The sequence below is a fragment of the Pleurodeles waltl genome, chromosome 8 (genome assembly GCF_031143425.1).
Source record: "Pleurodeles waltl isolate 20211129_DDA chromosome 8, aPleWal1.hap1.20221129, whole genome shotgun sequence".
NCBI classification, from domain to species: domain Eukaryota; kingdom Metazoa; phylum Chordata; class Amphibia; order Caudata; family Salamandridae; genus Pleurodeles; species Pleurodeles waltl.
The window spans coordinates 280,492,568-280,508,703 of record NC_090447.1 but is presented as its reverse complement, the minus strand read 5'-3'; the positions used below and the strand labels follow the sequence as shown (position 1 = coordinate 280,508,703).

The 16,136-nt window shown below is 44.5% G+C and overlaps 1 protein-coding gene across 1 annotated transcript in view; it reads left to right on the top strand.

The window, feature by feature from the left end:
• The window catches only part of GBE1 (1,4-alpha-glucan branching enzyme 1), a 745,843-nt gene that overhangs the window by 103,083 nt on the left and 626,624 nt on the right, over window positions 1–16,136 (top strand). The window contains exon 2 of the mRNA XM_069204143.1: window positions 14,353–14,522. Coding sequence (XP_069060244.1) covers window positions 14,353–14,522 — 170 coding nt within the window. The remainder of the gene's footprint in view (window positions 1–14,352; window positions 14,523–16,136) is intronic.

Below are 16,136 nucleotides of genomic sequence, written 5' to 3'. Positions count from 1 at the left end.
TTTAAAAAAAAAAAAATGTAAGGTTTTTTTTTTCTTTTTCTAAGGTTCTGGTCCCGTGTGGCTAGAGCTCTAGTGTCTGGTTCGTGTCTTTACCGATTCCGCCAGCTGAGTGCAACTTAAAATCCTGCATCTGCCTCAGAGTTAAGCAACATTGCATTTCCTTGTAGCGATGAGGTCTGAACCTGCCCATTTTGATCTGATCCTGGCATTGAACGGAGAGAAAGTAAATGCAGCTTTATAATTTTGTAAGCAGTTCAAAATATGTTTTAGCAAATTGCGTTTTGGAACACTAGTGTGTACTGGCAGGGCTGCAGTGATAAAACCACTGCTGCGACGCATGGTGAAGAAAAGTACGTTCCCATGTAAAGAGCCTACATTTAGCCATTATATAAGTCATCTCTAAGTGCCTAGAAAAAGCTCATAAGGCTGGGTGTATAGGATAGAAAGGTCGGTCATAGTAAATAAAAATCAAATCCACCTCACTGTTAAAAGTTGTAAAAGATATTTGCCACTGTGAAGATCAGGTTAAATGTTTAACGAACAGGCCTAGTTATGAATAAAAGTTCAATTTATTTTTCTTTTTTTATAATCCAGCACGGATAATACTGGAAACGTAAGTTCTATTTCACTTTTTGACAAAATTCTAATTTAATAGTTTTTTCTTTGTTTTTTATTTTTGGTATGTGTAGTTAAAAGGTAATTTGTTTAAAAAAAAAAAATAGTGTACCTTGTACTGCCTGGGAGTAAGCTAAAACTAGTTTGGCTGGCTAACTTGCTTCCAGTGACTACACTTATCCCCCCAATAAGCGGTGAACTGCTGGCCTGTTGAACAATGAAATCGCATCTAAGTAACAGAAATGTAAATATTGTCAGTAATGGGCCCCTTACAAGAGAACTCATATCGGAGGTACTAGTGTAGATGGCTACACAAAGGACTGCCAAACTGAGGATCAAAGAGACATAAACCTATCGGCCCCAGATATTTATCTCAGCAGGAGGGGACGTTGTTTCTAGAACCTGGAAAGAGGAGTACACCAGGATTGTCTCTAGAGGGAACCCCAGGCTATGGCCATTTTAAATGAGGGACTTTGAAATTTTACAGTACAATGAAAGGGCTAAAAAAGGAGGTGATTTTAGTGGGAACGTTGCCAGTATTGGGTTCAGGGAAATATGAAATCACTGGTTAGTGCACAAAATATTAATGGCATCTTACTGCCACAACAGAACATTTCTAGAACTGGAAGAACACATGAAGTAAGAATTCTTCTGGCCTACTAGGAAGAAATGCTTGAAGGACTCCTGATCAACACTGGCACAGGGGCAGAAATTACATTCCAAGAGTCTTCTTGAGGCCGCATTTTCACTTCTACAACTAAAGAATTAAGATATAATTGGACAGCTGGATCTTCTTCAAAGGAGAGGTAGAGAATCCTGGCTGGAGTAATGATTGCTAAAAGCTTGCCCTTACGACCAGCAGCTTTAGGAGATCAGGATGGACTTTCTGAGCATCAAGAAAATACTAGTTTTTTTTTTTTGTTTAATCTTTGTTTCAGTGGGACAAATTAATGAGCATAGCCCATGAAGGGTGCACCCTTGGTGGCAAGAATATTTGCTAGTTAGTACTACGTGAAGATTATTCCCACAAAGGAAGATATTTTGTCAGGACATTGTGATACCCTGCTTCTGGGACGCCGAAGGCTACTGTGTTCAACTTCTTTACCCAGCAGGATGAGTTTGAGAGGTAAAAATGTGATTAAGACTTAAAGTAAAACTGGGACCAAGGTAAGATGGAAAGGTTATCCTAGGAGGGAAACACCTTCAGTAGCTATAAAATCCAGGAATGTACCAGCTTTTGGTGCCACAAACAGGCGACTTGAGCAGGAGAATTACAACAATGTATCTGACTTTGGATGTAGAAATAAGCAAGGATCCCTCAGTTTGTCCCACTGAAAGATTTTGTGAACCAGAAAATTAAGTCTCCGTTCAAAAACCTTGATCAGTATGACCTGCTAGACTTACCCAACCTTAACTTAAACTCAGTTGGCCTGATATTGTGCCCGTGTCCTGATTTCAGTTGCTGATTTGCTGTTTCTTGGTGCTTGTTCCATTAACTTTAGAAATCGATAATGCTAATTCCACCCCAGTTTTTTTTTTTTTTTTAAACGTTTGTTTATTTCTTCGTTGTTGAATGTTCTTGATTTTTGTAAGTGAATTTGATAACGTTGTTGTGTTCTTACCTTTTAATGTTTGGTATTGCACATTTCTTAGTGGAATTGTCTGCTGCTTATGCTACAGCTGTACGTGTTTTGCCAGAGATTAACCTTGACCTGTGACAACTAAATAGATTGTGTTTATTACGTTGGTTGTGGTACCCCCTTGAGAATTATGAACTCTATTTTTGACGTTATTTGGTTAACAACCATTCTCCAAGCAAGTGCCAAACAGTCGCAATAATGTTGTTCAATCATAGTGAAAAATTAGTTCACACATTAATTGAAGAAAATCAGTATCTCTGGATTTTTGCTAAGTACGGTGTGCATTATCTGTAGTATGCACATAAACTGAGATTTTAACCTAGACAAAGGGTTTTAAAAAAAGAAGGAATACTATTTATGATTAACTGCATACGTTCTTACCTTCTTACTGGTTTTTTTTTTTTCATTTTAAGATTAAAGTTCCTGGAGTCCCAGGGCGATACCGACTCTGAAGTTCTGAATTTGTTAGCCATCAAGTAAGGTTGGACACTACAAATAAGTCCACTTGCATAGTCGGATCTGGAGATGACTAGGACCTGTGTTGATTGTATTGTTTTATAGTGTTCTAGGTATGAATAGAAGCTCATCAATGACTTGAGGAGGTTTGAGGCAAAATTGAAGGTGTTATATTCATCTTTGTTTCTTCCAGCACCATGATCTTTGATTTAGCTATTTTCAGTCACTTCTCCTTCATTTAGCAGTAGATGTGTTTTAGACAGTTGGCAATTTTGTATTGCTCTCCAATCTACTCTTCCTTCAAAGGTGGGCCTAAATCTCTTCATCATGCATTTGAAATATTTGCCTCTGGTGATTGCACAGCAGGAGCTGACGTTTCATGTGGGTATATAAGGATAAGCTGCTATGACAAGGAGCTTTGGAAGATCCCATGCATAATGTTGAGGCCTTGGCATCTCATAGTAAGCACAATTATTTTTCTGGTCTGGACAGAGTAAGGCTCAGGGGGTGTGGCCAGGTGCTGAGCAAGATGGCTGCATAGTCGAGCGGCTCCAAAACGTCACCTTAAAGACCTGTTAATCCATCCTATGAATCTGGACCAGAGGCAGGGAAAGTACTTGGCTGGATTCGGGGGTCCTCTGAGGCCTAAAATGAGGCAAAGGGCCGGAAAGACCGCGCAGGCTGGATAGCGCAATGGGACAAAATGGTGGGCGGAAAGAGCATATGCTGCCATGAGCGGAGTCACTGAAGAGCGCCCCCCCATTAGGAGAAGCGCCAGTAGATTACAATAAGCGCTGGAGGGAGCGGGAGCAGGCAGAGACCCCCTGATCCAGGCGGTGTCGGAAGAGGAGGAAAAGGGTCCGACACCTCCACGGGCCTGTGAGGCTGCAGTGCATATGGAGGAGCGCCGCAGGGCAAGGTGAGCACCAGGGGAGCAGACCAAGCAGGCGGGGAGGAGACACACCCCTGGGGGGGCCAGAGAAACCACAGCAGCCTGGGACGGGAACTGAGGCAAGAACAGCTTGCGGCAGGAGCAGGGAGCGGCCTGGCTTCCGGGGTCAAGCGAAGCAGGCAGGAGGACGGGAGCGGCAGCAGGGGCACAGACAGACGGCTGCAGCCAGAGAGGGCAAACATGATATCCGGCACAAGGGAGAACTGAAAGATAAGTTGCCCAACCGAAGAGCTTCTGGAAGGGAGCATGGAGGCCCAAAATGCTACAGAGGCTCAACAGCACTCTGTGAGGATAGGAGAGTTCCACAGGGATCAAGCGTGAAGAACCAGCAACAGTAGGGGCAGGAGGGTGCCCCTGTTAACCGAGGGGTCTGCAGTGAAGAGACGGCGATTTCTCCCCCACCCCCAAGAAGATGCCCTGTAGGAGATAACCTGAGGCACGGTGACAGAAGCTAGACCAGTGCACGCAGCCGCAGTAGGCCGGAGGCATCTGGAGAAGCTGGGGCTGGACTGGGAAGATGGCTTGAGAAGGGTGAAGCAGTTTAAATGCCCAGGAGGAGACACCCAAAGTGGGACCCAAAAGACATCGACCAGCCAAGTGACCCACCGCTGTGGGACCAAGAGCGCCCCAGCGGTGGGACACTGAGAAGGAGTGTGATACAATTGGGTGCAACAGAGGCCCACAAGCAACGCAGATTAATAACTTGGACAAGTACACAGTGCAGCTGAAGACAGCCGGATCGGAGAGGAATGCACCAGACTCTATGGGGCGAGGCCTTGAGATTGGAGACCCTTTGCGGCATAAAATCATGGATGCCGTACAAGTGCTAAGGAACAATATGGAGCCGAAAATCTATGCAGTGACATGAGATATCAACTTATTGCGTGCAGACCTTCACAAAGTCCCGGACAAGGTCACCACGGCAGAAGGTCAGATCAGCGGGCTCCAGGCCATCAACAAACAACTAGAAAAGCAAGCACAAGACCTGACCAAGAAGCAGGCCGAGGTGGAGGCCAAGCTGGGGGATCGGTAGGATAGGGCCCGTCCCAGCAACATCAGGATCAAGGGAGTTCCGGAAGCGGCAGAAGGGCACTGTACAGAACTGTTCGTAGAAGACCTCATACTGAACAAGTTGAGTCCCAAACGTCTAACTATTTTTTACTTTTGAAAAAGCGCATAGAGTGCTGACATGACTGCCTCTAGGCGGGTCCCCCTGAACAATAATCGCTAGAATATTCAACTTCAGGGACCGAGATGCAATCCTTCAGACAGCCAGATCGAAGGGGAATCTGAAATGGGAAAACGCACTGATCGTTTTTTTCCGGACTTCATCCTTCAGGGCTAGGGGCAGAGATGCCATTTTGAGGAGATCAAACAGGCCCTTTGGTCCAAGGATGGCAAGTCCTGGCTCTTCCAGTCCCCCTGAGGAAACCTGGGACTGGTTGGAGGGCTGGTGCAAGATGGAACTGCGGGGGTCTGGGGCCCGAGAGTGACAAGAGAGAAAGGGGCTTCAAGCCAGGCCCCAACGAGCCTCGCCTGGACAAATTAGAGACCAACGAAGCAGCCCGCATGCAAGTGAAAGACGGAGGGACTAATCCATGCCTGGCCCAGAGGGAGAATCAGACCGGGAGGTACTAAACTCGAGCCAAGCAACCGGAGGAGAGTTTTTAGCTGAGACTGAGACAACGGTCCGGGAGCTCAGGGTGAAACTGAAGACGATCTTGCAAAAATGGTCTTACAGGAACAAACTAGCAGGGTCAGAAGAGAGCCGGAGACGAATGGCAGACCATCTGCTATGGTTTGCCTACCACACCCACAAATTGTTTTGAAAGTTTTGGGGTGACAGGCACTCTGCCAGGTTGTGAAGCGGGCTGTTGGAGTCCCGCGGGGCAGGGTAGCAGGGAGGGAGGTGGGTTAGTTGAGGGGAGTAATGTTCAAACAGGAAAATTGACAAGTTTAATTGTTCCAAGCATGCTTACAAAAGGTGGGATTGGTGAGACAGGGCTTCTAGAGGGAAACCAACCACATATGCGTGGGTCTGACAGATGGGGAGAATGTGATACAGACACCAACCCAGTCGCATACAATGGCTAGTAGTTCACATAAGGGACTGAGTATCTTGTCCTGGAATGTAAATGGGCTGGGGAGTAAAATCAAGAGGATGACAGTCCTACAGTACCTCAGGCGAATGGCACCGGACGTAGACCTACTGCAGGTAACCCACCTTAGAGGAAACACTTACAAGGCCCTAAACAGATTCGGATACACTTTGGTGGCACACGCGGGATACTCCTGCGATGCTTGGCAGGCGGGCATTCTGCTTAGGAGGACACTAACATTCAAACTAGCACTCTCCTAAGCGGATCCCTTGGGCCGATTTGCTGCAATCACAGGATAGTGGGAAAGGCTCATGCTATAAATATATGTTCAGTGTATATTTCACCATGCCCGCACTGGGTGACACTGCTGGAAGTTGGGACCTTGACGCTGAAGTTGCCGGCTGGGATCCTCATAAAGGAGGGGGTTGGGGTGGGGGGGAATATGAATGCGGTGTCGGACACAGAGGCGGACAGATGGAATAGATCACCCCCCACCCCTGGTGAGGGAGGACCACTGAGATAGTTTGTAGAGGTGATGGGACTTGTGGAAATTTGGAGTGCACTACACCCGCAGAAGAGGGCATATACATATTACTCCGTCCCAAATGGCAGTTTTTCCTGGATAGACCACATATACACTCAGTTTACACATAGGTCACTTGGGGAGGCCCGACATGGGGCGCGAGGGATCTCTATCTCGCCAGTGATGACAACACTAAAGGGACCAGATCAAGACTATGCCACCGTACCCAGAATAGATACATGGTATCGGAAATATCCGGTCATTGGAGAAAGACTACGGGAAGGGACGGACCACTACTTCAAAGAGAACTTTGGGGGGGGGGGGGGGGGAGGGTGAGTGTCCTCCAGTTGTGTATTATGGGAGGCCTTTTTAAGGTGGTCCTCTGTGGACAGGCTCAGGCACTGACAGGGGATAAGAAAAAGGAGAAAACGTTATGAATAGAAGCGCTGGAGAAGGAAGTAGGAGTGCTAGAGGCTCAGCTGCCTGGGAATAGGTTGGAAGAGCTCCGCCGGCGATTTACTAGCGAAGCAAGCAGACGTATGTGATCTGGCCGAGGACGAGGCCAGGAAATACGTCCAGGTGACACAGAGAAGGCTGTATGATATCTGAGATTAAGCAAGGTTAGACAAGAGACCAAAAACAAGAGTATGTGAGATTGTGGACGAGCCAGGAAGGTCCAGATGGTCGAGCCCAGAAATAGTGGAGGCCTTTGCCTCCTACTATGAGAGGCTATACACTACTAAGACCCTTATGACAGACGAAGACTGTCATGATTTGCTTAAAGACGTGGCCCTGGTATCCCTCGCAGAAGTAGAAAGGGAGTCACTAGAAGGGAAATTTACGGCAGAGGAGATAGGACGGGCAATTGGATCCTTACAATCCGGAAAGGCAGCTGGCCCAAATGGGCTACCAGTGGAGCTCTACAAGAGGCTGAAAAGTAGGGTGGCCCCACATCTTACCAAAATGTATCACGAGGCCCTGAATATCCAGGTACTGCCAGAAGATCAGAGGACAGCAAGTATAGTGGTCATACCTAAGGAAGGGGAGTGGCAACACAATTTGCATTGTATAGCCCTTTATCCTTACTAAACGTTTAGGCAAAGGAACTAGCGAAGGTTCTGGCCACCCGACTGCAAACTGTGATCACCTTCATAGTCCATCTTGACCAATACAGTTTTATGCCCCATGGAGGCACCTGGCTTAACATCTGTTGACTGTACTGAGTGCTCCACATGACACAGCTGCAGGGGTTGGGGGAGCAGCCAGGCAGCCCTGTTAGCCCTAGATGCTAAAAAAGTCATTTGACAGTCTGGAGTGTGGATACATGTTTGCAGTACTTTGCGGACTGGGATTTGGCCCCCGGTTTTGTGCCTGGGTTAAGCTGCTCTACCAGAAACCACTGGCGAAGGTGAGAGTAAATGGGGTATCTTCCTGCACCTTTGAACTGCATAGGGGTAAAAGATAGGGATGCCTGCTTTCCCCTATGCTATTTGCACTGGCCCTAGAACCGCTTGCAGCCTGGATCTGACAAGATCCACTGGTTTGGGGGAATCCTAGTTGGGGGAGGGTGGGAAGACCTTATTTCGCTATATGCAGATGATGTGCTACTATGTCACGGATCCAGTTCTCTCCATAGACCGGCTACTACAAATCTTCTGCATCTTTGGAGAGTACTCCAGGTACAGTATTGACTAGGATAAATCCCTGCTATACCCCTTAGCGGGGGACCCCCTACTCTGCTTCCCTGCGCCAACATTCCAGTGGCACCCGATGGTTTTAAATACCTGGGGATATACATAACCACAGTCCTGCACAAATTCCTCTGGAACAATGTATCCCCCCTGGTGGAAAGACTAGAGAGGGATGTAGAACACTGGTGACAACTACCGTTGACATTAATGGGCAGGGCGGCTCTGTACAAGATGATGATCCACCACAGCATCTTTCGCATAATTATGGATTTATCACTCTTGAAACATAATTCACCATCTGCTGCACAATTCGACTATTTCATCAGAAAGCGTAGTTATTATTTTTTTTTTTTTAAATACACGTGCTCTACAGTAGCAGATCACTTCAAACTATAACTGGTCGCCTTTCAATTGCTGATTACTGTTATGTTATTTAACCGGTGCTAACAATGTGAAAGAAGTGCCCAGGCAGTATTTATTGTTAAAATTAAAACATTCTGAAATAATACGGTCAGAATCTGTTGCAGTTTACTGCACAATTTGCCATTACAGGTCCCATGATTTAGACAAACTTGCTGCACTCTAGGTACTCTTTGCCTAATAATTCCAGTGGTCCCCTCTGTGTACTGCATGTTCTTGGATCACGCTGTTTCGCTCACAGTAAATCAACATCGACAACGCTTCTGCACATTTACACCTAACCTGAGATTTTTGGGGTCTCAAATGCTGATTTTTCTTTCTTCTTTTTTTTAATTTTGTTTCTCTCTCTCTCTCTCGCATCGTGTGTTAACAATGGACACCGCGTGAACGGAAAAATGAAAGTATCTTCTGGTATTCAGAGGTTCATCTGAAGAAAACGCTTTGGTATTGTCATTGAGTGCAAGATAAATTGGTCTTTATAGTATCAAAGAAATTGATGCTGCAGGTTGCGGCACTTCTGACCTAGATCGGAGCCATATGACACCCATGAGCACGTTTTGCTGAAATGACATGCGGAGGGGTTTTATGATTGCCCGTGTACCAAGGCACTCACTTCCGAGTCCGAGGTTTCAAGGCGAATGTCAGCGTAATAAAAGTTGCGGCTGCAGTTGACCTTCAGAGATGTCAGAATACTCTATTCCGAAACAAAATTCATACATAAAAATGTTTCAATTCGAGTGTCCATTACTTGAAGCCTATCTTGAAACTCCCCAGTGGAAAATGCCACTGAAGAAAACTGCTACCGGGCCTCAATTTTATTCGATCTGAACATGCAGATATTAAGTGTTTCTTCCATGGTCGGATAGCTTGCTCTAAAAGGCGGCATCCTGTTGTGTTTTTGTGTAACTTTGTAGGGGTTAAACCACTGCGGTAGGCAGTCATTAGCTCGGCTGCTACTTTTAATGGACTATAAACGGCACTTCTCAGAATGCGGCCGTGATTTATTTTAGATTATCAGCATTTGTTTAGCGCCTTCGACCGTTATTACTGCACTGTAGCCGGTCATAATTTGGTTGCCATTTTCGTGCGTTTGTGGGATTTCATTTAATCTGCTGTGTATGGTTGTGCAAAGCGAAAACAGTTCTGTTAATTTTCATATTCAGTGAAGGTTCGTGTTGCTTATTGCGAGTGTAAAATTAGTTTGATCCAGCTGCTGTTTTTGTAGTGTTATCTGTATGAATGAGTTGTTGCGTTTGTTGAGCTGGATGGCGCTTTGTCCGTCCATTGCAGGTCTAAGCACATTGTTTCCTAGACTTGGTCGTTGGCCAGTCAAACAGCTCTGTTGGGTTGTGCGCCTCAAGGTGCGGTTTGTTTACGCTGACTTGTTCGGACAGCTTTTAAGGTGCGTATTGTTGTGGTACGGGACTGGTGGAGGGAGCCCGGTAGTGTGTGCAGTGCGTTGACAACTGTTTTTGGTGCCGAGTTGTGTGCTTGATGCAGACGGTCTCTCTGCATTTATGGTTTTGAAAGGTAGATTAAAAGTGTGACTGGAAAGGTGGAAGTAATGAGTCCTTTATGGCACATAATGGAAGACTGCATGGTAAATGTGGATCGTGTTGGCTCAATGACTGTTCTGTCCTGTGTATTCTGTTTGATGTTGCATAATGTTGTTCCATGTTGGGAAGTGCTATTGTCGGCAGTGGCGTAACGAAACGTGAGGGTTCCCCCCTGCCAAGTATGTAGAGCCCCCATTCCCCCCGCACTTACTCTTGAGCTTCAGGCCTAGGTTCTCTGCTGAGTGGGCCCACTGGAGCTCGCCCCTCCCCGCCCCATCACTGCAGGGGCTTCGGGGCCCTTGTTGCGCCACTGGTTTACAGTACTGATAGACTATTGTTATTGTATTGCAACATTTGGATAGTGTTTAGTAATCCCATGTACAATGCCGAAGCGCGTAACCGCTCGTATAGTAAGCTACACAATGTAGTGTGTGTGACTGGAAGGGTATTCCTTTTGTTTTAAGCCCAGTTTTGGTAGTTTTGTGAATTTCTTGAAGACCACCGAGGTGCAGTTATGTTATGCGACCTGGAGCCTGGCAGTGTGGTTGAGGAAGCTGTGGGAGAGATCAGTGCTTAATTTGTAAATAACAAGGTGCCGGTGCCGAAAGCCCTCCTCTTAAACACGCGGCTGCTGCAATTAAAAGTGCGAACACGGAATACTGAGGCAGCCTAATACTTGAAGCCATCTCTGGCCTCTTCAATTCATTTATGCCACTCATGCCCCTTCTGTTCACTCTTGTAGCTTTCTGCTTTCTCCCATTGTGACGCTCTTTTGTTTTTCTCTTCCTCCGTCTTTCCCATATGTTTTTTGCTCGCAGTAAATGCTTAAATCAGGAAAATAAGCTCGGGCCCGCAAAAATAAGTGTCGGTGCCCAGTACTGGAAAGAACAAGCACAAATTAAGCACTGGGAGAGACGGAACCAAAGATTACAATTACAATATGAATTATCAGTTTAGTCACCGGGCAGTGTGATGTTTTGTATCCCTACAGCAAAAAGCAGTGGAGAGGGGGTAATTAGAGGTAATTAATCTACACAGGGATATGTGCTAAATCGAGATGCTATTGAATGAGTAAAAGGATGTCTAAAGAGCAATAATGGGAATTGGTCACAAAAGCATTAGCCATGCACCATCTATTTTATTTGTGTATTTATTTTATATTGTTGACCAACTACACTCCATGAAGGAGAAAGGACTTTGGGGAGCAATCAAGCTAAGGCAGATTATAATACCACATTCATGAAATTCCGCCAAATGAGCGAAAAACATTGGAGGAATATGCAAAATTGGTGACCTGAAATGAGCTACTTTTTAAAGGCAGTGAGAATGCCTACTCTTGATTGTGCCAAATGTGCAAAACCACCATCGAAAAAAATAATCCAGTTTGTTTACCTGAGCAGTCAATACCGAAATGTTGTAAAGGCCCATGTTTTAGCTAGTGTTTCGAAGTCTACAGTGGGTGCTTTTGAGCAGTGATTTCTGCATAAGACCCGCCAATCAGTGTATAATTTGTGCTTGTTTCCGGTGCTGAGCACCGGCACTTATTTTTGAGGGCCGGCGCTTATTCTTCACTCTCACGCATTTGCTGCGGACAAAAGGCACATATGGGAAAGAAGAGGAAGAGAAAAACGAAAAAGCGTCACAATGGGAGAAAGCAGAAAGTTGCTAGAGTGAGCTGAAGTGGCAGGGAGCGGCTTTAAATGAAATGAAGTGGCCCGAGATGGGTTCAGGATTATGCTACCTCAATATTCCGTGTTCCCACATTTAATTGCAGCAGCCCCGTGTTTAAGAGGAGAGCTTTTAGCATGGGCACCTTGTTGTTTACAAATTAAGCACTGCCGCCAATGATCCAAAATGTGTGTGAACTTGGGTCTTGCCAAGCCCTAGTTGGTTCATGATCTTAAACCGCAGCCTGTCTGCAACCATGCATACATGAGTGTGAGATTAGTAAGTGTTTTCCCTGACGAAATAAGTCCTTAGCAGCGCCACACCTCCCCACTCCACCACCATGGTTTTAAATTACCAAATAAATTCAATAGGTTCTTTCAGATCCAAAAGACCCTTGTTTCGTGTTCACATGAGTTGGTACCCTCATGCACTCCTAAAACTTCATTTTTGTCATTTTCACTTTTCTTAAGTGGAGAATGAGATTTCAAGGATAAAACAAACATTTGGAATGCTGTGAATGTGTGATATGCACCAGATCTCAGTATATGCTATAGACCTCTGGACATCTGACTGTATTCCACCTGACTGAAATAAATCGACACTTCTGTTCTACAGTCAAATACAGGCGATCAAGCAACTATTATAGAAAACGATAAAACTGATGTTTTAGATTTTCGCGAATGGTACTATAACGTATTATATTAATAATATGACCAAGTACACAGCGCCTTCCATACATTCAAGTCTTTGTGTAGCCACACATGAACAAATCATACACCCAACATATATGAACAGTGGCACGCACATAAATGCAACCCAGAAGTCCTTCCACCTCCTACTAGTGCAGGTATACATATGCAATGATATGCTGTGTGGCTGGGACTCCGAAGCAGTGACACCTGCTTGCATACAAAGAGAAGAGATTACAGCTGCCTATTGCATTCAACTGTAAGATGCCCGGTGCTGAAATCTGATTGCTAAATTGATACTGATGTGAAAATACTTTGTGTTAAAGTACCACATTTTTATACAGTGGCTTTTCGTGAACGTTGTGTAATATTTTGGCATAGCCTTGTACCCCCGGCTAGTGATTATTCAAAAAAGCCTCTTAAATGTACCAACCCTAAACCTGCAGATAAGAAGTCGCCTTCAGGATTTGTGCCCCGTGATCTTTTTTTTTTTCTTCATGAGGTTTGCACAGTAGATGACTTGCCAATCAGCCATGTTTTTTTTTTTTGGGGGAAAGTTTACAGAAATGCTAATCCAAGAGTGTTGATTTACATGTTATTTACTCACCAGCTCTGTTTTGCTGCAGATAGGCAAGCTGTCCAGTTTCCTGTGATTTGTGGTTAGACATGAAAAGGGGTGAGCAGGGCCTGCTGCCCAAGAGTACCATGTGTTCAATTTGTAGTATTTTGCACTAGAAACCTCGACCTTCCAGTTGTGTGCACGAATATCTCCCTTATCCAAATTATTACGTTGTCAGAATAATGTGAAAAAAGTGAATTATGATCAGACTTTGATGCACAATTGTCTTAAGTCCGCACGACGTACCACGTTTCTTGTAGATTTAGACGTGTTCACTTGCTGCAGGAAACTCTTTTTATTATTAAAAGTAATCCTCCTGGTCATGGCTGGCGTTTCCACGAGCCCTTGTCCTTACAAGTTCCATTATTAAAACTGATGTTTCTGAACATTTCAATAGCATTTAGCGTTAATGTCACCATGTCCGGGAAGCATAAGAAAGCATTGGAGTGAAAAGTTATTAATTTTTTAGGCTGTTGCCGAAGCTGAACCCGTGCGTCTTAAAGAGCATGCGGTTCAAGAGGACTGATCTAATTAGAAGTGTTTGGTGGCTATAATGCAGGTACACCCTAGCCTGCAATGCGACCCCTACCCTCTCGTGCACCGATTCAATGCTGCTGCCTTTGTACTGAGAGGGATGTGTAAAAGAAGAAACCTAAATGAACGGATTGCAAAGAGGCAGTGATGGATTCCTCCTACTCCGCTCGCACAGTCAGAACTGATGCAGAATGTGATACCTGCTCTGTGTACCCCAGTGAACTGCTTGGGCGACAACATGATAAAACTATACCCGTGGGAGGGAGCGTTCCGTGCACTTTGTGTGGCGCAGTGACACCAGCAATCTAGCCTCGGAACCAGATTCCAAGCAAAAGTTGTTTCCCACTGTTGCTAAATCATAATAAAGGAGAAACTCCAGACCATGCAGACATGCCTTTCAGATGGAGAGCAGAGAGCACAACTTTCGTGGTGTGGGGGGCGGGTAGGGGGGAGGAGGAGTTGGGAAGAAGAGGCACTGTTGGTAATGGGGTGGGTGGCAGGAGGCCAGCCCCCCTCCCCCAACATTCAGGGCTGGTCACAGAGGCAGTCTTGTATATAGCTCCTCCATTACTCCTCTGCCCATGCAAATAGTTAAAACAGGGAATATTATTTTGGGGCCATGCATAACATAAAATTATTGATTTGTAAATAGCATATACGTGGGATGTTTTTCACTTTCATCGATGTGATGTCACTCACAATGTGAAAAATATCACCATCATTATTCATTTTTTCTAATGTGTAATTCTGTTTATTGTGGACAGCTACACCAACGTTCCTAAACACAGCACTCTACTCGCAGAAGACGTTTATGCAGTTTATCAGTTATAGTATTGGTGCTCAGCAGTTGGTGCTGTCCTAATTTTTTCTTTGATTTCTTAACTTCTTAGGTATTCTCTCTTATCAAAACGTTTGAAACACATTGAAGAAAATGAAGGCGGACTTGACACATTTTCAAGGGGTTACGAGTTGTTTGGTGTCAACAGACAGGCCAACGGTGGTGTGTACTGCAGGGAATGGGCTCCTGGAGCAGAGGCCGTGTTTCTCACCGGTGACTTCAGTGAGTATTTAGTGTGCATTTGTCTGCTACATCGCCTTCATTCTTGAAGAAAGATGTGGCCTCTAGGGCATACGTCTGTTCGTTGAACCAATAACATTTGGAATCAAAATATTGCTAAAGGAGGAAAGAATGTACGGCCTAAATCTACTTTCTTATCCAATGTAAGCCTACCAGCACCATGTAGGGCACTGTCTGAGGCCTCGGATGAATACAAATGATCATGAGAAACAAAATTACCTTCACGGAGTTGTGCACTACTCTGCTGTACCTTCTCTATTCGATGTCTTATATTTTTAAACATTGGATGGTAAATTTACATACTTGAAATGGCTCCTTCCAAACTCTGGGACACATTTTTGAGTATAGGCCTTTCCTTTCTTGATATCATTCTCGAAGAAAAAGAATGCACCTGCCCTTTCATTTTTCAAATATGTCTGCAGGATCTGAAATCTACTTCTGGTCAAGTAGAAACTCTCCTTCCTGCGCCATTTCCAATAAATCCTGGCCTCTTCTTTGTTTTTTTTCTTTGTTTCTTTCCATGAAAACAAGAAATGAGTTACAGAAAGTCAGTTAAATCATGTTAATAAAAAAAAAAAAACTTTAATCTACGGTGTTGAAGACATGCACTTACATCTGGTCATCCTAGACTTGCCCTTCTGTCTTCCCTCCTCCTCACTGAACATTGTCTATCCTATTAATATCCACAATGTCTAATGATCTACCCACATTGCTCTCGACACCTCCATTAGTTACATTATGAGAACTAAAATACCATGCATTCAGTTCTCCTAATCAATGAGTTGTGCTCTACAAGTGGCTAAATTCTACTGTCCAGCTTTGCTGTTGTGTAAACACCTTCCCCACCCCAGTATTTCTGTCTCTTCTATGCAAATCGTACTCCAAAATGTAACCACATTTGTTTTTTTTCTTTTTCTTCTCTAATGCTGTGAAATAATTGACAGTGGTTGGGAGATAAGATTAAGGTTGTACCTTAACATTATATATATATAAATATATATATATATATATATATATATATATATATTTTTTTTTTTAAAGTATTGTTGGGTAGTATCTGCATGCAGTGATTTATTGTTGGCATTTTCCGATTGTGACTAGGTACCTAAAGGTATTTTAACTGTAAATTGCTATATGAGAAAAAACTAAAGTTCAATTAAAATACTCTTTCTGCTAACTCTGGTTTTGGATAAGCTGCAACACGATTTTTAATAATTATTAAATGTCCAATCAACTGGTGAAGTCAGAACTTTGATAATTAGGAAACATAGTTTCTACAAAGGAATGATATAGGGGAATTACGAACTTGCTGACAATTGTTTTTGTTACCAACAAATAACCAGTCAACATGATTCTTTAATACCTAATCAGCAATGATTACTATTAAGATGCAAGCCATAGGGGCGTGGCCAAGGCGTCAAGATGGCGGTTGCACTTTAATAGTGCTCCAGACCCCTCCATCATCCGCCTAAAGTAGGGACAGGCCATCCATTCCCATCGCGCTGCGACTGACTCGTGGGGGTCCCACAGTTCCCCCCCCCCACACCAGCGGCAGGGCTTCCGACCCTTCTCGGCCCTGATTTTAAACGATCAGTC